This window comes from Sabethes cyaneus, chromosome 3 (genome assembly GCF_943734655.1).
Source record: "Sabethes cyaneus chromosome 3, idSabCyanKW18_F2, whole genome shotgun sequence".
In the NCBI taxonomy this organism is placed as follows: domain Eukaryota; kingdom Metazoa; phylum Arthropoda; class Insecta; order Diptera; family Culicidae; genus Sabethes; species Sabethes cyaneus.
This window is the reverse complement of record NC_071355.1, coordinates 71901052-71928252: the sequence shown is the minus strand read 5'-3', so window position 1 is coordinate 71928252 and position 27201 is coordinate 71901052. Positions and strand designations below refer to the sequence as shown.

The following is a 27201-nucleotide window of genomic DNA, read 5'->3' as shown; positions in this document are numbered from 1 at the left end:
CGCCTCCATACTCCGTTCTCCTGCACGCCGCCGAAGATCGTTCTTAGCACTCGTCGTTCGAAAACTCCGAGCACTCGCAGGTCCTCCTCGAGCATTGTCCATGTTTCATGCCCGTAGAAAACAACTGGTCTAATAAGCGTCTTGTACAGGGTGCACATTGTACGGGGACTTAATCTGCTCGACCGCAATTGCTAGTGAAGCCCATAGTAAGCACGACTTCCTCTGATAATACGTCTCCGAATCTCACGGCTGGTATCATTGTCCGCCGTTACCAGTGAGCCAAGGTAGACAAATTCATCGACTACCTCAAACTCATCGCCGTCGATCAATATACTACTGCCCAAGCGGTGTCGTTCGGCCTCGGTTCCGCTGGCCAGCATGTACTTTGTTTTAGACGTAATTATCTTTAACCTAATCTTTCCTGCTTCGCACTTTAGTCTGGTGTACTGTTCAACCACCGCCACAGATGTTCTGCCGATAATACCCATGTCATCGGCAAAGCAGACGAATTGACTAGATTTGTTGAATATCGTGCCCCGCGTGTTGATATCCGCTCGGTTCATAACACCTTGTAGCGCTATGTTGAACAGCAGGCATGAAAGACCATCACCTTGACGAAGCCCTCTGTGTGATTCGAATGAACTTGACAATCCACCCGAAATCCGAACACAGCACTGTGTACCATCCATCGTAGATTTAATCAGTTTGATGAGCTTCCTGGGGAAGTTGTTCTCGTCCATGATTTTCAATAGCTCTTTCCGGTCGATGGTATCATATGCGGCTTTGAAGTCAACGAATAAATGATGCGTGGGAATTCTGTATTCACGGCCCTTTTGGAGGATTTGCCGCAGTGTAAATATTTGACATATGTACAAGCTTATAGTACTCGACTTAAGCTTTAAGATGAAGCACTGATTTCATAAATACGCTTACCCCGTTTTACCCCAAAGTCTCGTGAAGCTACGGAAATTTAAAGCTTGAATATATGATAATTTGGAAAGTAAAAGTCCTAGAGATTAGCGGTCTTCTGCTAAAACGTGTATTTTGAGAGCTTCGATAATTGCCTAGAATATTGTATTCTTGTAAAATGTGTTAGTTGCATGAATGAAAAAGTAATTTTAAAAAAATCAAAGAACATGCCCTATAGATCAGCACTCGATAAAGATAGAAATTTTATTTCTTCAGCAAAGTTGCTTGTTTTTACAATATTTACAACTTTGGCGAAGAATTTATTGTCGTATCCAAATCTCGAACCTCACATCTGTTGTTCTCGAAAGTAGCACACAGAATGACATATCTCATTTTTCTCATGTTACCCGACCTTACGGGAAACGTTGCATACACGCAAAGGAATTCTATACGAGGTTGCCAAACATCACGTCTTACTTGGAGTTAGTATTTGGGCAGTGCTACCATATAAGTGTTGTTTTCATCTGCTATCCAAGTTCATAGCTAAGCAAGTTTGTCAATTCATATATGCTGAGTGCTATTAATTTGATTTCATTCTACCACGCCAATGCTATTCACTACATTTATGTCTATATTCCCTAACACAAAAAAGTTATTTTTTTTTTTTTTTTTTTCATTATAATAAGCAATGACTAACTTTTGACAGTTCTAGATTAAGGGGGATATTCATACGAACAAAAATGCTGCAGAGCATAAATGATAAAATGAAAGTAAAATACACTAGGAAAAAAATTCCTTTTATCGCCCTTTTGGACTACTGTGTGTTGCCTTAAAAGCATTATTGTTGACGACGCCCTTCTTTAGCTGGTGAGAATAAGAAGAATGTGCTGATATAATGTTTGCTTAAGTGAAGGCCCCCAACTTCGGGGCAATCCGATAGAATTGGAATAGGGTAGGGTCTTCAATTTCAACAAAAACACCATAAATAAATGATTCAATTAAAATAAATTCTTAATTTAATAAATCAATAAGTCAATTTAAAATGAAGTAACTAAAATGAATGACTAATAGCCAAGCAAATAAAAATAATTCGATGACAAACCAGAAAAATCACAATTTTAAATATTTAATTAATATTTAATACACAAAAATTGAGCGAATATTTTTAAATTGATCTGAAACTAATGAAAAATATTTTCGAAGAATAATTCAACAATAATTTCAAATGAACCACATGTCAAGAAGGTATATTTTTTAAATGAAAGGCAAAGAAAATATGAAAGTGTAGTAATAATAGTCGCGCAGCTTACCCGCATTTCACCTCTCCAGTAGCTTTTTTAATACGCTAAGCATCTTTCCGAGCAATCACTGCTTCATCATTCATGACGGCCACCAACTTCAAGGACATCAACAAAAAAAAATCCTCAAAAAAAACATGCACCGTTAGCGTCGATTTCAAACTCGCTCACTTACACCGGCTTGTGCGAATATCGCTTTACGCTCTTGCCATTGATCGCTTCAATTTGACCGCGCACAATGCATCTTCTTCAATCATTTGTTTCTACTTCGGTTTGAGCAACCAACAATCTTTCGCCCGCTTGGAAGCTGCTACGACCTCACCAGCAGCCATCGATTCATTCTTCGCAACAAAACCAGAAGGCAACGGTAAAAATGGCATAAACGACAACCACACTCAAGAGAGCAAATGCCAAGATCACGAAGAACAGCATCACTGTGCGGCGCAGCGGATCGTTGATGGTTCCACGTCCGATCCCTAAGGCGGCGCGGCGGCGAGATGGTCCTTGTTCGATAATTTTTGGACCGCACGGTAGAACGATGCACTTCCACCCGGTATAATTACACTATACCGTTCCCTCGAGGCACTATCGCAATCAGCGTCTCCCGTCGGATCACATACCGTCGTCCGTAAAATTCCGTTCTTGCTGGAGGGGTTTCCTCTAACAACAGCAGCAACGATTCACTTCGGCACAGAGTATTATTCGTTGACTTGTTTATTTCCAACTGTTTGTTTGTGTGATTGATGATATAAATTTGGTTTCGAATCAAATTCAGCGCCTGCTGTACGATCCGTCCGTTTCGCTTTGGCTTAGACAGAAATCACAACCATGGAATTAAACTCTGCACTTGTCGGGAACGACTAAGCCTTTGTGGAGCAATGTTATCATTTTTCAACCCCTTGCAGGAATTAGAAACTCCCTGTCCCTATACTCAGATACCACCACCATCAAGTCGACGTCATGAAGTTCCTCCTGCAAATTGATTTAACCGGTGCCCGGACTACAGGGCTTGCAGCGGGCAAAAGTGGGCAATGTGCCAATTTGCTGTGATGGAGCTTCTATATCGATTTTAATTTTTACAAAGCTGATAATAGTTTACTAAATAAGAATTAGTTTGTAATATTTAAATAGCTAGTTTGCATTAACAATTGGAAAATTGGCAATTCATATAAGTATTGCTAGCAGCTTTTAGGACGTGAAAAAACTTATTTGGAATTTGAATTTGAATTAGTATTTATAGGAGAAATTATCATCGACCAAAAATATAAAGCAAACACTAACTTTGGTCTGAAATTTGGACGACTTTAAATTTGTCAACTTCTTTTATTGACAATTGAAAACAACCTGTACACCATTCAATTTTTAGGTATCAAAATGACCCCCGGCATGTTGCCATTTTGCAGTGACTGAAATCCAGCCCACCACAAACATTACACGGGAAATCACTACAGAAGGTTTAGCATCGAAGGATTCATCTTAATAGGGGTGCTGTAAAACTCTCTAGAGCAAGAGAGAGATTTTAGGGAGGAGGTGCAAAATGATGCCTCTTTTTTGACTTTGACATTTGCTCAAAATGACGTCCAAGCAAGACAAGCAGTGGATCAAAATTTTACTCGTGCATCGCAAAAATCTGGACGCACTGTACAGGGTGAGTTGTAATAACTGTCAATGTTTTTGGAAAGTGTTTAAATAAAAATGGAAACCACAGATGTGTCTGCATATTTTTCGTTTAGAGTGTATTCAAATGTCAACACAGCTGCCAAGCTTGTTTGGAATTTTCATTCGCTTAAGAGTTCTGGTAATCTCATGGACGCAAAAAGGGAACTTGTGAGTGATAAGTCTGTCTTTGAAAACTTTCCGACCTTGTAATATTTTGAGGAAACTGAACTCACTCGGAATAAACAAAAGATTCATCTTTCGTACCATCAAACGATCAAGCGAAACTAGTTCCTGGAAAATACTCCCCAAATTTTGTCGAACACGCGCTGTAAGGACACCGGAAATCATCAAACGAGTAAGAGAGGCTGTGGCTCTATGCTGAAAGTGGAAGCTAGCAGGATTGGGGTAAAAAAAATTTAATGCGTCGAGGACCATGATAGGTGGAGGCACAATGGACCCACTGACGGTAATCGTTGATGGCGCCAAATTAGAAGTAGTAGCTGGGATCGCTGGTGACCACGGACAGCAACATCAGTAAGGAGAATCAGTGGTGCATTTGGGCAGTAAATCGGATTTTACCGTTCACAAAATGCTACGATCAAGAAACATTTTACGGTCTTAACATTTTCATTCAAAAACTTTCAGCGCTTTTTCATGCCATCACAATCGAAGCGTAATCGGTTGATTTGCAGCTGGTGCAAACAGTCAAGCAACTGCGCTTGATGCTTTATTCGTACTGCCAGCTCCACCCCGGGGCGAAGAAGTGGGACATCGTGAGGCACTTTGAGTCTGCCAGATATAGCCAATCTGGAATTTACAACATCCTCTCCCTTCTGGAAAAAGAAGAAAGTGTCAAACGTTGGTTTGGGCCGCCCGACAGTATTTCGCGACCGTTAAATTCCAGCAGAAGCTGAAGAGGAAGACTGAGAGCAAGGTGCCCTCATCGTTCCACAGCTAGGACCGGGAACGCCTGTGGTACCAAGCCGATGTTCTTTCTTTCAGCGCTTGTGGTAAACCGGGAGATGTACAGTGCAGAGCGCCTACCATCTTTACCAACAAGTATCACGCAAAGGAGGACCGAACTTGGCCAAGAGATCATTAGAGGGGGAGAGCCGGTTGAAGATAAACGTTGTACAGAAGACCGCCAGTCCTCTACGGACTTGAAACAGCAACTTTGCTTACGGAAGACATGCGTGTATTTGCTTTAATTGAATGAAAGGTGTTGCGGACTTTTTTTGACGAAGTACAAACGAAAGCGGAGAAACGGAGGCGTCTGAACCACGAGTTGCAGGCACAACTTGAAGAGATTCCCATCGTATCGTATCGGCCACGTCGCAAGGATGCCGGACGAAGTGCAGTGAAATCCGTTCTCTTCAAACCCCGCACGGGCACTAGGAATTGAGGGGCCCAACGCGCCAGGTGACTCGACCGAGATGGTTAAAACCGACTTGCGTGTGTCGAGACGCGCAACGAGTTCGCGACGAGTAGCCCAGGACCTAGTACAATGGAGAGGAATTCTTGATGCGGCAAGAACCACCCCGGCTCCCGGTTGGTGAAGTAAGTAAGTAAGAAAGAAGACCGCCAACACTCTCAACGTCCCCCAGTTGCGGCCGAAAGAAAATTTTTGGACGAAGTTCAAACGAAAGATCTAGTCCAATAATTTCGTGATGAAAACGGAGAAGCATCTGATCGTGAAGGCCAAAAAAGAGCTGAAGAACACACCGACATCTATCTTTTCATCGGTCATGGCTAAGATTCCGGCTAACTACCATTTGATGTTTGATGTTTAATGGAGTATAAACGGAAAGCGGAGAATAGTGGAGGGGAATGAACCACGAGCTGAAGGCAGTACTTGGAGAGGTTGGCATTGTGCACTTGGCGAAAGTCTTAAGGTTACGCAGGGCCAGAAGATTGTACAGTAAAGTCAGTTCTCTTTAATGACTCACCGACACCACGCATAGATAGGCTCAAAGTGCTACATTGCTCGACCAGGTTGAAACTAACTTGCGAGTGTCGCGACGCTCAGTGACTTGGCAATGAGTAGCCCGGACCTAGTATAATGGAGACAAATTCTTGATAGATCGTCGAAATAAGGAAACACGAAATCACTCAAGATGTCATGAAGAAGTCTCTGCAACGTTTGACCGGCGTTCCACAGACCAAATGTCATGAATTAAATAACTATTGAATAACCCGAAGGGCGTCGTAATAGCCATTTACGGGATATCTTCCAGCGCCACGGGAATCTGATGATATGCAATATCAATACAAGAAAAAATTGGGAAGTTCTCTATATGTGGGACAGGGTAGCAGTCTGGAACAGCCATTTTCCATCTGGTTTTTTGCCCATATAGATCGGGCTGGCCCAGCAATTTTTTGAAGGCTGGTATGTTCCCTGCTCCATGAGAAAACGAAAATCCGCTTCAGCGAGGAGTTCAAGTGATTACATGATAATGGCTGTTTCAGTAACGTCTGGATATCGTTGATTACCAAATTCGTTGTGTTGTCGATAAGCTTATTTTTCCGCAGATCTACAAATCGTAATGATGCAAAAAGTCTGCTCCGATGATCGGTGATTTGACGTCAGCGATGGTGAAAATCCATACAATTGACCGATATCGACAGTCAAACGTTTAATGCCGTAAGTTCTAATAGATCTACCATTAACTGTAAAAAGTTGTTTTGCATTTGATGCATGTTCTCGAGATGAGGGTGGTATAACAGAAATGTCTGCACCGGTAGCGATAAGGCACATCATAGATGTTTGCTGGTCATGGACGTTTATATTCGGAGGATGTTGGAGGGTTGGTATAATTTGGTTTAGGTCGGCTTTTGTATTGTTTCTACAGGTGGTATCGCTGGTAATCAGGAGCCTGTGACTCCCTTGGCCGGATGTACGCGGAGTGCCAAGTTGTGATACTTTTGTGTACCTGGCAAGGCTTCGTCCAGTCTACCCGAAAAAACTGCTATGTGCTCTTGCGCATATATCGACATATATGATATCGACTATCGACTATCGTCATATATGATATCGACTATCGACGATTGAATGCTAAATTGTACAAATCGTACGTTAGACGGATTCAAATTGATCTCCGCAGAAATCCTAAAGGATTTTAGAAATTCGTCAATTCGAATCGGAAACATTCCGCCATACCTTCTGATGTTTATCTCTATGACACTGAAGCTAAAATCATCGAAAAATCCGCATACGATTCTGAGGCTGTCATCGCTTCTGCCACTAAAAAATCTCAAACGTTCTTGCCATTCCTGACCTGATGGTATTCCAGCTGTAGTGTTCGCCCGTCCATATCCCAAGTAACAATTCTAAAGCCACTTGGTTTTACTTAAATTTTATGAAGGTTTTATTGCGGTATTAATCATTGCCTCTGTGTTTATTGTGGTATTGCGCAATACCAAGAGGATACGAGTCCAAACACACTTATAGCTTGCTAGAAAACCATAATAAAACTGTTAATAAAGCAAATTTATTGTGGTTCCTTATATTACCACGTTAAACTTGTTGGCAGCACCACGTCTCTTATAAATTTACCGTAAGTGTGGCGTAGCAATACAAAATGGCGCACCAATCAAAATTGATCTATCGCAGTTACTTGTCAAACCGGAATAAATCTGTTAGTTTTATAGAGCTATTAAAATGATAACACCCTGACCAAACAGTTTTTTTACTGCTATTATGAAGAATACCAAAGTTCAACACCAAAATCATTTTTTATGCGAAGCCATATTGCCATATTCTAGTATTTTGTTTTAGCACGCAAACAACAATTCATCAAAGCAAAGTGTTTTGCAGAAAGAAAATTATTATCAATCGGTTTTCCTGTCAGAGGAAGCAACTAAAATAATTTTGCTGGAAATTAAGATTGACTAACTGAATATTTTCAATTTGTTAACACAACCAGTTTTTAAAAATTGCAAAATTTCAGTGGCGCACTGATTTTATCGACCTATCATATCAATATGCACGATGAAATTAAATGTGCACATGCTGCAAACCAACAAAATATAAACCAAATCGTTCAGAATGATCTGTCAGTAAATTTTAAACTTTTCTGCTCATGGATATATTTTCAAGTTGACAAAGCTAGCGGACTTGGTTAGCTTTTGCTAGAAAAGTGAAAAGCATTTTTAAATTATGGCGATAGCTGTCAAGCAGCGAAAGCTTAACCGGTTTTATTGCTGCTTTCAGCAGAGTGTGATACGGCTACTTGAGCTTATAACCTGATTCTTATAGCGGTTATGAAAACATTCTGAAGAGTGAGCCACTTGGTCAGAAAGCAGTTTTATAGCGGTCATCAGAAAGTTCTGGTGGAGCTCATAGTCTTATTAACGGTTTTATGAAATTGGTCATGAAAACCACTATACAAACGTAATAAAACTTGGAATTGTTACTTGGGTAAGGACGTCCACCTGTATCCATGCATGTTTTGGGAGTCAACATAATAGCGTTCGCAGAAATTGAATTGCACTACGTCACTACGTTTCACTAGCGCCACAGCCAGCAGCGTGATTTGGGCCCGCTGTCAGATTTCAGCCCGGCACATCCACCCGCTGTCGGTCGATATAGAATAGCCAATAGGATGGACGAATACCATCCACTTTCGTTCAAAAAACCAATTCGTTCTAAATACAGAATAGGGGTGTAAATATAACAAAATAATTTCTCAATATGGAAGTGGAGCTAACGACTGTTGATGATTCCAAACTTTATGTTTTCGGCAGGACAGTCAAATGGCAAAGCAAAACGACACTTATTTATTCTATGCCCGACGTTTCGATGTATTTAACATCTTTCTCAAGGAGTTCTACAATATTAAATAACATAGTTAACATCATTTCTGAGATATAACAATATAACGTTTTGCTTTGCAATTTGACTGTCCTGCCGAAAACATAAAGTTTGTTTCTCAATATGCCACCGGGAAGTCCGGAGTTATCAATTTAATAGCCAAATCTATATATATTAAAGGGAGCGTGACTATGTTTGTATGTTTGTATGTTTGTATGTTTGTATGTTTGTATGTTTGTATGTTTGTATGTTTGTATGTATGTTTCCAACAGGGGGTTGACAACAGGGTGGAGGCCATAACTCTGAAATGCTTGGACAATTCTTCATCAAACTTGGCACACATGTCCCTTGACATTCGGGAATCAGTACTGGGAAGTTGTCAAACACATGTTTTTTGGCATAGAAGAATCAGTAGCGGGGGGTTCGCAAAAGAGGGAGACGGTCTCTTACAAGGAGAGAGAAAGGTTCAAATGGGAAAAGGGGTGCGTTTCTCTTGCATTTGGAACTATAGCAGTTGTACAAGTTGTTTTTTTTGGGGCCATTCAGATACCACGTGGACACAAAAATGCCAATTTTCAACACCCCCCTCCCCCTCCATGGACAAACGTGGACATCGACTCAACCCCCACCCCCCTCCATTGGTTGTCCACGTGGATATTTTTTTTTTCTTACGTGAAATTCTGTGCTCAATTCTGTTTTCATTTGCGTCATTCTGTAATATAAAAAAAATTATGAAAAAAGCTTACGTAAAAGCAAGCTAAACTAGGCATGTTATCTAGATCTAGTTCTTCTATCTATTCTGATCTTATCCACTGTAAATAAATAATGGATTACAGGAAAGCCTGTTCCAACTTGATCTTCGCTTGAAGATTCATCTGCTTCAACCCCTGTTCAACCAGAGTACCTTAGCTTGGTCGCTGACTTTAACACATCACAAGACCTATCCGTTGTGGTTCGTGAAATTTTAGGAAGACGAGTTATTTTTCAAACACGTTGTCAATGGATTTTCTTTTTCGTGGCGAGCTGCATTTGATTGTAAGGCAAAATACAGTACACGTCGTGACCTAATTTTAATTAATTCAAAAGGCACAAATGAAAGTTCAATTTATTGCAAAAAAATGTCGCTTGTCCACGTGGACATTTTCTATACCCCCTCTCCCCTTTCCGTGGACAAGCGTGGACATTCACGTACCCCCTACCCCCCTCTAAGCTGTCCACGTGGTATATGGATGGCCCCTTTCTTAAAGGGGGTATCAGTACTTGTGGCTTGAGCAGCACGTTCTCCTCATTGAAAGTTCTTAAAGGGGGAATAGGGCGGTCATTAAAAAGGAGAAGGTTCAAAAACGTAAAAAAGACTTTGTGTCGCTTTATAGGGATTATCGAGCAGAAGACAGATTTACAAGTGGTTGGGGAACAACGTGAGAGGAACTGACAAAGAGAGTAGACATATTAAAATGAAAAAAAGGATTTTCGTTACAAAAACAGATGTACAAGTGAGTGAGTGATAAAGGGGTCCTGAGTGAGATAGGGCCCTCAGTAGTATTGAATAATAAAAATAGATTCTGCCTTAAGTCCAATTATAACTTTAATTTTGAGTCCAATTCAAATATCATTAGGAGTTTAAGTGCAAGTCATTTTTCATATCTAATCACTAGTCCAATTTCAATGTCCAATTTTGAAGCCGATTCTGGTCTAATTTAAGTCCAATTTTAAGCTCAATTCCATGTCCAATTACCAATCTAATTTCAAATGAAATTTCAAGTTTAATTTCGAAGTCTAATTTAGGTCTTACTTCATGTCCAATTTAATGCCCCATTCTAAGTCTAATTCCGAGTCTAATTTAGTTTCAATTTCATATCCGATTTCAGGTTCAATTTTAAGTGCAATTTGATGTCCGATTTCATAAAATTCTAATTTGAAATTCTATTTAGTTGTAGTTCATTTTTAATGCCCCATTTTTTTTAGTTTATTGAAATTTCTATTTCACCATTTCACGATTTTAAGTGCATTTTCATGTCCAATTACAAGCGTAATAGCAAATCAAATTTCATGTTCAATTTCATCCAATTTAAGTACGATTTCATATCTAATAATCCATTTTAAGTCCTAATTTCTTCTCCGATTTCAAGTTCAATTTAAGTCTAATTTTTTGTCCAATGCATTATTCGATTTGAAATCCAATTTCATGTCTACTTTAAATTCAATTTCAACTCCGATTTGAAGTCCAACACCAAGACTAATTTGAAGTACAATTTCAATCCCAATTTGCCCAATTTTATATCCGTTGTCCACTCCACTTTCAAGTTAAATTCAATTCTGATTTCAAGTCTGCTTTCAAGTCCAATTTCAAGCCCAATTTAAGGTCAACATTAAGTCTAATCTAACTCCAGTTTATGTTCGACTCAAAGTCAAATTGCAACTTCCAATTCAGGTCTAATTTTCAATTCAATTTTGATCCAAAATTAAATAAAAATGCTATTATCTAACGTCTTATCTAAAGTTTAATTTTAAGTTTGATTTCAAATCCAACTTAAATATCACGGGTGGGCTAGTACTTTCTATGTAAAATAGTCCTAATAGTGGAACTCCGCACTTTAGAGTTGCTAGCCTAATCGACCGAAATTGTGGCAATAGGATATGTTGCAGCTTCGTCATAATTACCTATTCCCGTCCTATCCAACACAAATTATTAAAAATATCAGCCTTTTTATGACACACAATGCAAAACTAGTTATTCCTTAATATTTTAGTTTGTTGTCTATCATACGCGGTCAATCAAAGTGAACTGAGATCTATTTAAATGCTTTTTATCATTAAAGAAGTCCCACCAGTCAAATATCCAACGTTTTTTCGTGCGACGAAAAAGAAAATGTCGACTAATCGTTTTAATTTCCATCATTCATAAATGAAAATAACTCACACAAGGCATTGGCGTTATTCTGCAGCCAGGAAAACTTGCCTGATCTGCATAAATTTTGCAGAATAACATTTGTCATGCCGTCCTACACAAATACATGCGCGTTAGCTTCATAAACATTGTTGTGATTTTTAGTTTGGACGATGAAAAATTTTGATAGACGGATTTTAAAACGGTATGACGAATTTAAGAAATAAAGTCAGTTGCGTAATTTCAATAATATGCTTTAAAACCCGCTTTTCGGTGCTTTCAAAGCTCACGGATCGGAAGGTAAGTGTGTTTTAGTCAAATTGGCACAAGAACTTTTGGAGTATTCATTAAATCCATCCAACAAATGATGAAAATTGGAATGGTTTTACTTATTAAGACGGGAATTAGAAATAAACCCTAACTAAATCAATTACGTAAAAAAGATCCGCTATCCTACGATTACTTGGTAATTTTCTGTCCAAAACTTACTTTTGAAAGGTCGGTGCCCTGCCTTCGGGTTAGATCTGGACACGCCAGTGATCCTCACATAAAATATATTTTATTTTCGTTCGAGTAAGTTCAGGGAATGTTTTATTTTTCATTTCAGAAAATCATTGTTATTCTTAGCAACATTAAGCCAGTTAAGTTTAAAATTTAATTCCATATTACCTCCAAAAATTTAATCTAGTTTTAGTCCGGACATCAATTTGCCCCCGGATTACGATACAATAAAAAGTTTTATTTAGTGATTTAGTAGGGATCTGCCCGTTTGAAAAAAGTAACTTGAAAATTTTGTGAACATTTTTTAGTTTTGAAGAATATACTATAATTCTTAGAATACCCTCACTTAATTAATTAGCAAATGCAGGGCTTGGGACAAATACCCATTTTTGTATACCATTTATATATTTTAAACAAAACGTCTCATAGAAAAATAAAAAATGGTGCTTATTAAGTCCACGTAGAATACCTATGTTGCGAAATTTTGCAGATAAAAGATCCTGCTTTACCATTAGCTCTAAGCTTAGCTTCGAATTCAATAGCTTTCACGCAATGCCTTTTCTTACGTCGATTGTCCCTATTAACCAAAAACAAAGAATCTTTAACAAAACTTCAAGACTAACATTCTAAACATCTCAATGATTCCCATAAACTGCAGCAAACCGGCACATCAGTCACTTATGCATCGTCGTTATCGGCAATCTCCAAGGCAACGGGAACTTGTTTTTCGTTTATAAACAACCTCCGTAGGTATAAACAGCACTTGTCACGTCAATTTCATTAGATCATGCGCACCACTGCAGCTAGTATATATGACGACACTGGTTATGCTACGTTATGTTGCTGCCCCTTGCACCACCCCAGCAAAGTAGTCACATTCCCGCGGATCTGTTGCTGTTTACCGCCGAACAACAAACGATCCCAACAATCCGGCACGCAATTCATCGGAATCACTGTCTGCCATTGTTTTCAGGCCACCCTTAGGTTCACTGATTTATGACCCCAAAACAAACCAACCGGCAGGAGCACTTCGAGCCCGCACACTATCGCCACACTGTGCAACCCTATCTTCCTATCTTCTTTCACGGCAATCGATCAAATTTCCAATTCACTTCCTCCCATCAACGGGAATCACTCCGCAAGGCTTCCGCACATCCGGTAGATGTAAATCTTCTCCGAGGATCCCAACATTTCACGCTTGAAACACATACCACTGACACATTACACACGAATCAAACGACACAGGTGTACAACCTGTAACGGAAAACGAAGTTCGTTACATTCAAAAACACGCCCGATCACTTGTGGACCCTAAGCAAAGCTCAGTATAGACCTGAGACCTTCTAACGTTCGTTCGATCGCGTTTCGGTTAGACCAGACAGAGAAAAACGTTACACGGACCACACCTCCGCAACAGTATGCAGCTGATTGCGTACTGACTTTTGCTGACTCTTGCGCTTTTGGGCGGCTATGCTGTTGTTGTTGTTTTCTATGTTTTCTTTTGCTCCTTTGTTTCCGTCAGACGTTCTTCAACGCCGCGATCAGTCTACACAGCGAGGGCAGCATAAACATATGCTGCCGAATAAAAGCCATAAAAGATATGCTCGTAGCAGTTTGTTGATCGTGAAGCGCCTGCGATAATTGAAAAGTTCAACAGCTTTCTTCGAAAGTGATTTGATAGACCTGCAGTCACGAAGTAGGTCAAATCCAATCGATTCTTGCCAATTTTTGGTTCACGTTTTTTCGAAAAAATAAAAATGCAATTCACACGACTACTATACAGCCATCACGATCAAACCTCAACAAGGTAGATCTAATTACATAAAAACAATTTAAATTCTCTCGCGAGTCATGCTGCTTGTTTCCCTGTAGGTAAACCGCGCTTTTTTTCTACTTTAGCTTTATATTGTTAGCTTTTGTTCTCTCACCAAACATTTTCCAACTTTTCTCTCATCATAATTTTTTTCAGCATTTGCTTTGATGTTTCATCCTCTCTGGATCTCACGCGTCTTTCGTATTCTTCATTCGGTGTTCTCTTCGGTGTGTCCACTTTGTCTAAAAGCAACAACATCGCCACCACCAACAACAGCGACGGCATCATCACCGACAACAATAGTGTTCTTTCTTCTGGAACCGCACTTTTCCCATGCAATTCAAGTGCTACAATTTTCCCTCGGTGTTTATTTTACTTTTATGAGGTTTTCATTATTATCTTAATAATGCAGCGAGGTGCGTTCCGTTGCCCGCGAATCGTTACGTCGGTCGTCGCAGGTTAGCCGAAGTCAATCCGAATCAAGTGTACCGTGGCACACCATCGATAACTTAACTTCTTCGAGGGGTCTCTCCCCGGGCCGTGAATGTGACTTGTTTTTTTTTTTGGGTTGTCCGCAATGCTCTTTTACAGTTGCTGTCGACTGACGGTTAATGCTAATTTGATTGCAGGTGAAGTTAAATATTACATTTCTTCGTAGCGTTTGTGTTCTCCGGTGCAACGTTGCGCAGGCGCGTAGTGCAAGGCAACACAGGAATGATTTTGATGTCTGGCTTTAAACGCCCGACTGATTTAAATTGGTTAACATTTTAATTACAAAATTCTTCTTCTAACGGCTGGAGTGGCAAGAATCAACAATTCCTCTCCATTGCACTCGGAGCCTAGCCTAAGGTAGGTCCTAGCGTTGCGGCCGCCAGGTGTACGATGGCCTATCTCCAAGTAGTACCTGCAACTCGTAGTTCATACGCCTATGCCTACGAAGCGTCTTGCGGAGGGAAAAGTAGGCTCGACTTCCAACGTGAATGCGTGGTTTAATCTCCTCACTCGTATTATTGTCGGCGGTGACCCTGACCAGAGATCCCAAATATATGACTCACTTCCTGTTTATCGCCGTTAATTTTCACTGTCAATTGGAGGCGAACGTTTTTTTCTTTGAAGCTTCTTCCTACCATATATTTGGTTTTCGACGCAATCCTCTCAGTCTCCTTTTTTAGTCTAGCGTAGATTGCCTCCGCCGTTCCAAAGTCTCTAGTAACGCTGTCGAGATCGTCTGCGAAGCTAGAAGTTGTCTACTTTGGCTGAAGATCGTTCCATTTGGTTCGTTTTGCCCGTTCACCGAATTACACCTTCAATAGCGATGTTGAATGACATACAGGACAGTCCTTCCCTTGCCACATTTCTCTCCGCGATTCGAAGTGGACGAGAATGTCCCGAAACACGCACGTAGCACATCACGCGCTCCATGGTATCTTTCACCAACCGCGTCAGTTGGTCCGGAAACCCATGTACCCACTAACAAACCACTAACAGCCATAGTTGTCCGCGCTCGACTGCATCGTATGCTGCCCTGAAATCCACCAAAAAAGAATTTGAGTGCGGAATCGAATTTTTACTGATGTATACGGTTACTGCAGATCTTCCTGCGCAGGACATCTCCGTTCATAATTGGCAAATTCCTCAGAATTTAGTGTTAGCAGACCCCTGTTCAACAATAGCCAGCAGATTGACATGGTACTAGGCGCAAAATATTCCCATTCATTCTTCCTTAGCACAGCTCGTCTCCGGATGGCCGATAATCTTCCGTTCCTGGTAGACAGCTTATTTGGTTGGGTCGTCACAGGCTCAGCTAGCACTACAAACCCTGCTCAGTTGCAGTCCATCAATCCTAGTATCGTAGCTGTTTCCATGCTAACACTGGAGGAGAGCATGGAACGATTATGGAAAACCGAGGAATTGACCGTCAACAATAACTACTCCATCGATGAGTGCTACTGTGAAGATTTCTATCCATCTACAACAACTCGAGACGAGTCAGGGCGCTACATCGTTCGTTTACCACGAAAGCCCGACTTCGATGCTATGCTAGGAGAATTTAAAACCTGTGCACTTCGCTGCTTCGCTCAGCTTGAACGACGACTCGACAGCGATGAAACATTGAAGGAGGAATACCATAAACTCATAACGGAGTACCTCTCCCTTGGCCATATGCGACTGGTCGAGACGGACGACGGAAATCACTCCCACACATTTTATGTGCCCCACCACCCTGTCCTAAAGGAAGATAATATGACTACCAAAATTAGAGTGGTATTCAACGGTTCAGCTCGTACTTCGACTGGCTTCTCTCCTAATGAAACACTTTGTGTGGATCCGGTGGTTAAAGATGACCTCCTTTCAATCGTTCTTCGGTTCCTCACTTACCCTGAGGCTGTCGTCGGAGACATAGAAAAAATATACAAACAGACTCTACATCATCCAGATGACCTCGCTTTGCTACGCATTCTCTTCCGGTTTTCAAAGGACGTCACTGTCCAGACTTACGAGCTTCTAACCGTGACTTACGGTTTAGCTCCATCATCTTTTTTGGCTACACGAACCCTTCAACAGCTCGCAAACGACGAAGGTTCGCATACCCCTTAGGTGCTCCTGCGCTACGCAAAAATTTCTACATGGACGATTTTATCGGAGGAGCGAGTACGGTACAGGAAGCTATCCAGCTTCGAGAAGAGTTGTTTGAATTATTGAAAAAAGGAGGATTCACCTTAAGGAAATGAACATCAAATCGGCTAGAAGTTCTGCAGGGACTGCGGAACGATCAAATCGGCACACAATCCAGTGTTCAATTCATCCCAGACGAGTCGGTGAAAACGCTGGGGATCTGGTGGGAACCAGAATCCGATCAACTTAGGTCTGAGGCACGTGATGAACCTCCTACGAAACGATCTTTTCTTTCTGATATCGCTGGACTCTTTGATCCGCTCGTCCAGATTGCATCTGTCATCGTGACAGCGAAAATCATGATGCAGGAATTATGGGCACTCTCCTGCGACTGGGACGAACCAGTACCTCATTCCATCCAGCTGAAATGGGAAAACTTTCGAAGCGAGCTACCAAAGATTGCAACCTATCGAATCGACCGGTACGCGCTCTTACCGGAGGCTACCGTAGCCCTGCATACGTTCGCTGATACTTCCACTTCTGCATACGGAGCCTGTACGTACGTTCGATGTGAAGATGCTCTTGGAATCGTTAAAGTCCGGCTACTAGCTTCAAAAAGCAAGGTGGCTCCACTAAAAAAGCTCACAATAACTCGCCCAGAACTTTGCGCTTGCGTCTTGGCGGCTCAAGGATCGCGTAAAGGAATCAATTAACTTTTGCGTCGGGGCTTCATATTTCTAGTCAGATTCTGCAGTTTGCTTGCACTGGCCGCGCGCACCACCCAGTTCCTTGAAAACTTTCTTTGCGAACAAGGTGTCAGAAGTACAACACTACACACATGGTGAGAAATGGAATCATATATCCGGATCGGACAACCTTGAAGATCTCGTTTCACATCGGATGTCAGTCGAAGAATTCGTAAATAGTGAAACCTGGAAGTATGGTCCATCCAGGTTGGTGCAACCGCATCAGTTTTGACCAATTTGTCATCTACCTACAGTCACCGGAAAGGTACTTGAGAGAAACTGCGTAGTGGCATCGATTCAAACGACACCTGGCATCAACCGATGGTTTATTCTCTGGTCTTCCTACAATCGCTTACTCCACATCATCGGCTACTGCCTACGCTTTTTAGAACGAACTCGATCGAAAACCAGAACTCAGCTACGTGTATCTCTTTCAGACAATAAACTTGATCGACAGTCGCTCACTGTCAAAGAACTTGCCAATGCCAATACCATGCTAGTTCGCTTCGCTCAACAGGACGCATTCCGTAATGAAATCAAAGAGCTTGAGCGAGGAAATTCTGTTGCCAAAAGTTCACCTATCCGTCGTCTCATGCCATTTGTAGACTCAGAGAGAATTTTGCGAGTTGGAGGTCGGTTTAACCTTTCTCAACTTCCATACCAATCGAAACACCCTGCCCTCCTCCCAAAGAACCATCCGTTCAGTCGGCTAATCGGCGAGCACTACCATCGAAAGCTTGTCCATGGCGGCGGGCGTCTTCTACTATCAGCGATTCACGAGGAATATTGGCCCTTAAATGGTCGTCACTTAGTGAAAAGCAACGTACACAATTGCTTCCGTTGATCACGCCAGCATCCGGTTCCCGAGCAGCAACAAATCGGACAGTTGCCTAGTCGTAGAGTCGTCCCAAGTCGCCCATTCTCACACACGGGTGTGGACTATCCAGGTCCACTCTACATAAAACCCGTTCACAAGCATGCGGCCCCTGCCAAGGCTTACCTTTGTGTATTCATATGCTTCTCAATCAAAGCTGTCCACCTAGAGCTGGTTGGGGACCTGTTCACTCCAGGATTCTTAGCGGCTTTCCGACAACGGAAAAAAACTTCGAAGAAGCCAAACGCGAACTGGCTGAATTGTTCGCAAGATTCAGGAGCGACGTCGAGCAAAACAAAATCTCATCTGCCTGTTCAGAGGAAGGAATTGTGTGGCATTTGACTCCCCCTAAAGCACCACACTTCGGGGGCCTGTGGGAGGCGGCGGTGAAGACCACTAAGAGGCATTTGTTTCGGCAATTGGGTAGTACACACCTTAGTTTCGAGGACTACTATACAATTCTGCACCAAATTGAAGCGGCCAAGAACTCACGTCCACTGCTGCCGATGTCCGATGCTCCCAACAACCTTGCTGCATTGACACCGGGGCACTTCCTTACCGGATCATCGCTTCAAGCCTTGCCCGACCCATATCTTCTACACACTCCAGTGAACGCCCTCGCCCACCTCCAAAGACTGCAACAACACGTCCAGAAATTTTGGTCCAACTGGCGGTCAGAATATCTGCAGGAGCTGATAAAGGATACGAAACGTGCTGCTCGTAATGACGAGACCCAACCGGGTCGCATGGTAATCCTGGTAGACGAAATGCTGCCAGCAATCCGCCATAACAACAGGAGCCATAACAAGGCCAATCACTAAGATCTGCCTGCTACCAGTTCCGGAATCGACTCCCGAGGATGAACAACTGAATATTCCTGCCATCGATCACCATATTGAGCGACGAGAATAAATATTCACGTGTAGAAATATTCCTAGATAGTTAACTAATTAGTTTGAACATAGTAGTTCAAGGCGGCGGGTATGTTGACTCTGGCAGCACGGAGTGGGGTTTTCGCCTTCTCACTTCGCTGCTGGTGCTAACGGGCGCTCAATCTTGAGATTTTGGCAACCACATTCTCTAGATCGTCTAACCAACTACCCGACCGATCTGTCTACTCGGCAGCTAGCCTTCAGTCACATACTAAGTCTCTCACTGATCAAACATTAAAGTGAAGAAATCTCCTAGTGAATAAAAAATAATTTACAAGTGTTAAATTTTTTGTCGTCGTTATATCTATTCAATTAGATTTACATAAATAAGGCTTATACAAATTTGGAAAAAAGTTTATGTCCTGGTCTCGAAATATTGATCAAGGGGGGGGCAGGAAAAAAAATAATAACATCAAACCTTTAATAACTAAACAAATAGAAGAAACCAGTATTTATTTTTCCATATTAAAACAAATTTAATACATAAATGCTGTACAGTACTTAAATTTTAGTTCAAACCGAACCAACCTTCAAAAATTTTCGATTCAAGCACATAAAGTAAGCATTGTGGTAGAAATGAATCAGCTTGATAATAATGGAGTGCCACAGCATCACCTTAAACAGCTACACACATGTAACTTGACCATCATTTGAATTTTGCTTTAAACTTGCGTGTTACTCGGTTAGTTACCTTGTATTTAAGAATAATACAAATCTGTGTCACTTACTAGTTCAGAACTGGGTAACCACGAAATAGTATCAGAATCTAATCATCTTGTAAAAGTGACAATTTAGTAGTTCCCTACAACTTTTTTACTTGGAACGCATACGCTGTGATTCGAAGTCTGTCGATAAAGAAATGTCAAGTTCTTAAGGACGTTTATACGCATGGCTTTGCTTTTTTTGCATGTGCTGTGCTACCGACATTTTTTAACAAAAATATCTCTGACACTTTTCACGTTTGAAACCGCTTGTTTCTTGATCAACTTCTTAGTCATATGAATGGCCTGATATTCCTACTGGTTCTCTACAAGAACGTGTTTATCTTTGTATCTTAGATGCAAACGCAACACTATCAGAAGCAATTGTCATTGCTTGACTAATAGCATTTGTCCAGGCCAATGATGCACTTCGGATGAAGGTCACTACTGCGGTGGAAATTGTTCTCCAAATATCAGGGGTTCTATTCTAATAGCCCTCTGTCGAAGAACCTTGATCTTTAATTAAAAATTTCCGGACATCGGCATAGCAGGTGTCCCGAGTCTTTTTTTAAGCTTCGGATGATAGCGTATCGGACAATGTCCTGTTGTAAGACCAGCATAAATGATTAGATCTTTTTTCGAAAGCTTCAGGATTTTACGAATCATTAAAATGTTTGGAGAGATAAACCGTTTCGACTGCCTAGCAATGAAAATGTTATTCCAATTTAATTCCAATTTTGCACACTTCCATAATCCATACTATAGCTCCATTTTTAAAGTAGAAGAAGATGAAGGTCAGTAAAAAAGCAATATAACTTAACATGACTTCATTTGATGTTGTGGTCGGGCCACCATTGAGCCCAATGATAATCACAATATGACAATAGTTAGAAAAGTTTCGAACAATTCAGTGATATCCTTTCTGCATGCATCCAATGCATGGTAAAATATTGTATTTGTAAGGTAAAATTGTAAGTTTTACGTCCCTCACATTTTGGATGTTGGGATGTTTGATGATTAGGGTAAGTTCTTGAGCACTACGGAATAAAACGACAAATTGGATCCCCGAAAACACTGAAACCTGGTATTCCGGAGTGTCTAATTTGTTGTATTTCTATTTCAATCTATCTTCTACCTAAGACAGCAAAAAATAACCCCATTACAATTCGGAATATCTCCGTCAAAAGCGGTACCAAATTTCACTAATACATAGTTGATTGATGCCTCAATCTAATGCGGTTCTTTTGAAGCAAGTTGAATTAAAATGGAACAAAATTTAAAGTAAATGGATCTGATTTCAAACATCCCAATTTTCGGCGTCAGGATTTAAAGGTTAAGCACAATAGTCGCCTATGACCTGTAGCAGGAATCAGAAAACTTAGTTGACGAAGGAAAGTTGAACGAGACTCACCGGATAATTACTTCAATTTTGCACATATTGGGTAATTTAGAGATGTAAACTCGATGAACTGTAAAAAATCTGCTTATCACTAAAGAATGCAACATAATAATATTTCACTTTATTTTTTTGCCCCTTCAAATTTGGAAAAATTTTGAACGGGGGGGGGGGGGTGACATGAACTTTTTTTCAAATTTGTATAAGCCTAAAGTGTATGATAAAAACTTATTGGCTCTACTTCCGGGGACCGAAAACACTTGCGGGTCTAGCGCGGTCATCTACGACCTTGCTCTTGTAATCATAGCCGTCTGGGCTAATCTTCATTCCGGGGTAACTCGAACCATCTATCGGGGATCAAACCTTCTGGCTAGCGCCATCACAGGGAAAGCAGAAAACAAGGAAAACTTAGAAATCAGCGAAAAGAGACAACAGAATAATCAGAAAACAATGATACTGAAAAATCAGAAAAAAAGAAAACAGGTAAATCAAAAAACAAAAAAAAAAGAAAACAGAGAAATCAGAAAATAAGGTAAACAGGAAACGGAAAACTGAAAAATCAGAAAACAGAGAAATTGAAAAAAATTGGGGAAGCATTAAATAGAGAAAATACGGAAAGCGTGTAACCGTGACGAGATCGGGAGAAAGTTTTATGGTTAACTCGGTGGCTTTCGCGCCACTCCCGAATAGGGGAGACCACCGGTCGTGTGTTTGCCCGACTATTATTTTGAGAACTCTCCAGGGACGACTCGCACGGCTCAACTGCAGACTCAACGGACGAATTTCTGAACGGAAACGCACAAAGGGAATTTTATCGCTATTTGAATTTAAAAAAACGTAGCTTCGGTGTGTGAGTTTATTCTATCGTTTAGAGTTAACTTATCGAATGCGATTTATAGTTCGTATGGCCGCTAAACGGAATTATGGCGGTATACCAGCAAAGACAAATTTTCGTGACAAACTTTCAAATCAAGTTAACTTTAGCCTAGCTTTATTGTTCGTTCGAATTGCACATTACTCTTGTACAGGCAACACTATTCAGGGAGGGTTTCCACCTACCTGCGCGCAGGGTTTTGTAGTAGTCGACGACGGCGGCCTGGTGTGATCCGGGTAGACCACCGAACCTTCAGTGGCGTTTGACGTTGCCAGTCGGCGCTGCTCGAGACGGTGGGCGTGTGGTCTGTTCGTGTGCTAAATGGTCGAACTAAAGTTGCGGAGGGTGGCGTGGTTGGACAGATAGCTATCGACTTGTATCAACGAGAGTGTTCACGACGACGCAATTGTCGCGTGATTCCCGGGCAGTCTTCCGCAAGGGCTGAACGTACTCGCTGACGGCCCTCGCGTACTAAGATTCCGCTGCCGACCGCCGCGAATGAAATGAACCCTTGCTTCGGACTCGGTACCTCGGTGCGCAATTGGCGACGCACGAAACGAGGACCGACTCTCGGACTTCGACCCACGAAAGGTTGTAGCGTAAATGGTTGGGTCGGAAACCACGAGCGGCAATTGACGACCGCCGTGAAAATTTCGCAACGGATTGAGCGAACTTACCAACGCCTCCGTTTGGCTACCCCTCAGGGCGGACCTTTTATTAGCACACGAACTCAAACGAAGAAATGGCCGAACGTAGAAACCCAGAATAAAACGCCCGTTGGACGAGCGCTGTCCAAACCGAACGTACATACAATTACAATCATATAATATAAAAAGGAAAAACAAAAATTTACCTTATTCTGCTATAAACCGTATTAAGAATACGGACGCCAGTCGAAATTCTGCTTACGCACCACCAAACTATAAAATTTTTAAATAACACGTTAACAATTGAAAAACAATAGAACAAATTCACACAATTAATCTTTTACACACCTTTTAAAATAATTTGAATAGCACTAGCTCGATTCCTTTGAATCTATTCACTAAAAAATTGAACTTAAATATGCGTCTCAACGCAGTTAGATCCGTTGCGAAAATGTCCGCTTTCATCTCGCTCCCTTTCTTTTAAACGACTTTCCGTTCAATTGTTCTGAATTGAATTTCGGGTTTTGATTTAAATATGGCTACTTAAATCTACCGATCTAAATCGCGAGATTTTAACGTATTTTTTAGTACTCATAGTAATATATTTTACGCCTCTAGGAGTAGCCGGGACCCAAACCATTTGGGTGGCATTCTCATGCTCAGCCAAGACATGAACCGTTAGGTTTATAGTTAAATACTATCGATCTCATATTTTAAATAACTTAATTATCAAACAAAAAAAAAACTTATTTTTTTCGGCACAACGTTACAAGCGGAAAACAGAGAAATCAGAAAATAGATAAAACAGGGAATGCAGAAGACAGAGAAATCAGAAAATTAAGAAAAGAGGGAAATCAGAAAATAGATAAAACAGGGTAGGCAGAAAATAGAGAAAACCTAGGAAGCATAAAACAGAGAATACAAAGAAATCAGGACATAGAGACAACTGAGAAATAAGTAAACAGGAAAAGCAGAAGACAGAGAATCAGAGAAATTAGAGAAAACTGAAAGGAAAGGACGTGAACAGAGAAAACAGGGAAGGTAGAAAACAGTGAAACTGAGAAATCAGAAAACAGGGGAAGCGTTAAGAAAAGAAAACAGAAACATCAGAAGAACAAAGCGTATAGTAAAAGTATTGCAGTGACTGTCAAGCAGCAAAAATATATTTGTAACATCTATACCTATAAAGAAGGATTTCTGTCTGTCTGTCTGTCTGTCTGTCTGTCCTGTGTTCCTTATAGAATCAAAAACTACTGAACCAATCGGCGTGAAAATTTGCATGTAGAGGTTTTTGGGGCCAGGAAAGGTTTTAGTGATGGTTAGAGACCCCTCCCCCCACTAAGAGGGGGGGCTCCCATACAAATGAAACACAAATTTCTGCATAACTCGACAACTAATCAAGCAAATAGAACCAAATTTGGCATGTGGGTGTTTTCGGTGACAAGAATTTATTCTAGGGTAATTTGAGACCCTCCCCTCTTTATAAGGGGAATTATAACTCCTCTCCCCTTTAAGAGGGGGGGTTTCCATACAAATTTCCTCATAACTCGAGAACTAATCAAGCAAATGGAACCAAATTTGGCATGTGAAGGTTTTCGAGGGCAAGAAAATTTTCTATGTTGAATAAGGACCCCTCCTCACTTTAAGAGGGGGGGCTCCTGTACAAATGAAATACCAATTTCCTCATAACTCGAGAACTAATCAAGCAAATGGAACCAAATTTGGCATGTGTGTGTTTTTGAAGACAAAATTTTTTTCTATGATGAATTGGGACCCCTCCCCACTTTAAGAGGGGGGGGGCTCCTATACAAACGAAATACAAATTTCCTTAGAACTCGAGAGCTAATCCAGCAAATGGAACCAAATTTGGCATGTAGGTGTTTTTGGAGGCAAGAATGTTTTCTATGATGAATAAGAACCTCTCCCCACTTTAGAAGGGGGGCTCCTATACAAATGAAATACAAATTTCCTCATAACTCGAGAACTAATCAAGCAAATAGAACCAAATTTGGAATGTGAGTGTTTTCGGTGACAAGAATTTATTCTATGGTAAATTGAGACCCCTCCCTCTTTATAAGGGGAATTGTAACTCCTCTCCCCTTTAAGAGGGGGGGCTTCCATACAAATTTCCTCATAACTCGAGAACTAATCAAGCAAATGGAACCAACTTTGGCATGTGAAGGTTTTCGAGGGCAAGAAAATTTTCTACGGTGAATTAGGACCCCTCCCCACTCTAAGAGGGGGGGCTCCTGTACAAATGAAACACAAATTTCCTCCTAACTCGAGAACTAATCAAGCAAATAGAACAACATTTGGCATGTGGGTGTTTTTTTTTGGTGACAAGAATTTATTCTATGGTGAATTGAGACCCCTCCCCTCTTTATAAGAGGAATTATAACTCCTCTCCCCTTTAAGAGGGGGGACTTCCATACAAATTTCCTCATAACTCGAGAACTAATCAAGCAAATGCAACCAAATTTGGCATGTGAAGGTTTTCGAGAGCAAGAAAATTTTCTATGGTGAATTAGGACCCCTCCCCACTTTAAGAGGAGGGGCTCCTGTACAAATGAAATACAAATTTCCTCATAACTCGAGAACTAATCAAGCAAATAGAACCAAATTCGGCATGTGGAGGTTTTTGGAGACAATTTTTTTTTTCAATGATGAATTGGGACCCCTCCCCACTTTAGGAGGGGGGGTCCTATACAAACGAAATACTAATTTCCTCGTAACTCGAGAACTAATCCAGCAAATGGAACCAAATTTGGCGTGTGGGTGTTTTTGGAGGCAAGAATTTTTTCTGTGATGAATTAGGACCTCTTCCCACATTAGGAGGGGGGGCTCCAATACAAATGAAATACAAATTTCCCCATAACTCGAGAACTAATCAAGCAAATAGAACCAAATTCGGCATGTGGAGGTTTTTGGAGGCAAAAATATTTTCTACGGTGAATTAGGATCCTTCCACACTTCAAGAGGGGGGGCTTCTACACAAATGAAATTCAAATTTCCTCATAATTCGAGAACTAATCAAGCAAATGGAACCATATTTGGCATGTGGGTGTTTTTGGAGGCAACCATTTTTCCCATGATGAATTAGGACTTCTTACCTTTTTAGGAGGGGGGGGGGCTCCCATTCAAACGAAATACAAATTTGCTCATAACTTTAGAACTAATCAAGCAAATGGAACCAAATTTGGCATGTGAGAGTTTTAGATGGCAGAATTTTTTTTCTGTGGTGTATTACGACCCCTTTCCCTTTCAAGAGGGTGGGCTCCCATACAAATGAAATACAAATTTCCTTATAATTTGAGTACTAATCAAGCAAATGGAACCAAATTTAGCATGTAGGAGATTTTGGAGTCTTGAATTTATTTTATGATAGTTAGAGACCTCTCACCCCTGTGGTAGGGGCATATGGACTCTCATACAAATAAAACAGAAATTTTTGCGAAACTCAAAAACTAATCCAACTCGAGAAATTCGAGACTCTTCCATAAAACATTAATCAATAACAAGACCACAAAAACTATCTATAGTAACACTAGATGATTCAGGACGAGCCGGTCGCGAGTGTTGCCGGTGACCCGCCGTCGGAAGCGCCGCCCACTGGGGGGCTTGCAAAACTCGAGAAGTGACAAAGATCATCCAAGATTCATGATTTATGTACAACACAGGTTAATTTGTGGCAATACGAAGTTTGTCGGGTCAGCTAGTATTTATATAAACCATCTAAACCCAAGCAGCAATTTGAGTTTTATAGCGTTCTTCTTGTCATTTCCATGACCTATTTCATAAAATCACTAGTAAAACTATGAGTTCCACTAGTTCTAGAACTTTCTCATGACCACTATAACACTGTCTTCCGACCAATTGAAAATATATGTCCGTGAGCAGAAAAGCTAAAATTTTACTGTCAGTAGCCGTAGTCAGTAGCGAGCTGTCAGTTTACAGTCAGTTTGTTTGTAGCGACCATAATGAAATATCCGATAGAATAAACAAGAAATATTCAGCAGCTTCCGTAGTTATGCAGCATATGCGCATTAAATTCCATCGTGCACATTGGTATGTTAGGTTGTTAGCGGGCTAAAAAAAACATAAGAATATGACAATATGGCCTAGCGTAAAAACCGCTTTCGATGTTGAACTAAAATATTCTTCATAATAACAGCGATAAATCTGATTGTTCAGGGTGTTACCTTATTAATATGTAGCACTATAAAACTATCAGCTTAAAGCCATTGCAAATTATTTTTGTCCCCCCGCCCTTCAAAATTAGCTCTAAAAATCGGGGGGCAAAAAAAAATTTGTTACACTTGACGAAAATTTTTTTGTATAAAATCTATTATTTGTCGGTTTTACAGCCTAAAGAACTCGAAAAAAGCGTTTACAGAGTGTTAACGCTTCTAGCACGAAACAAAAGTGGAAGTACAAATAATGTAATTTCCGATAATTGGCAAAAAAATTTTTTTTTTTTTTTTTTTTCATTTTAAATCTATTTTGGAAGGTCTTTGCATGGAAAACAATAACGTATACCG

At 40.8% G+C, this 27201-nt stretch overlaps 2 protein-coding genes across 2 annotated transcripts; both read left to right on the top strand.

The window, feature by feature from the left end:
* Positions 1-15620: 15620 nt before the first annotated feature.
* LOC128739709 (uncharacterized) lies at positions 15621-16475 on the top strand. Its single transcript, XM_053835207.1, has one exon. The coding sequence runs from the start codon at positions 15621-15623 to the stop codon at positions 16473-16475; it is 855 nt and encodes a 284-aa protein (XP_053691182.1).
* Positions 16476-18253: 1778 nt separating this feature from the next.
* On the top strand, positions 18254-18934 carry LOC128739708 (uncharacterized). The gene has a single exon (XM_053835205.1). It carries the CDS (start codon positions 18254-18256, stop codon positions 18932-18934), a length of 681 nt encoding a protein of 226 aa, XP_053691180.1.
* The last annotated feature ends 8267 nt before the right edge of the window (positions 18935-27201 follow it).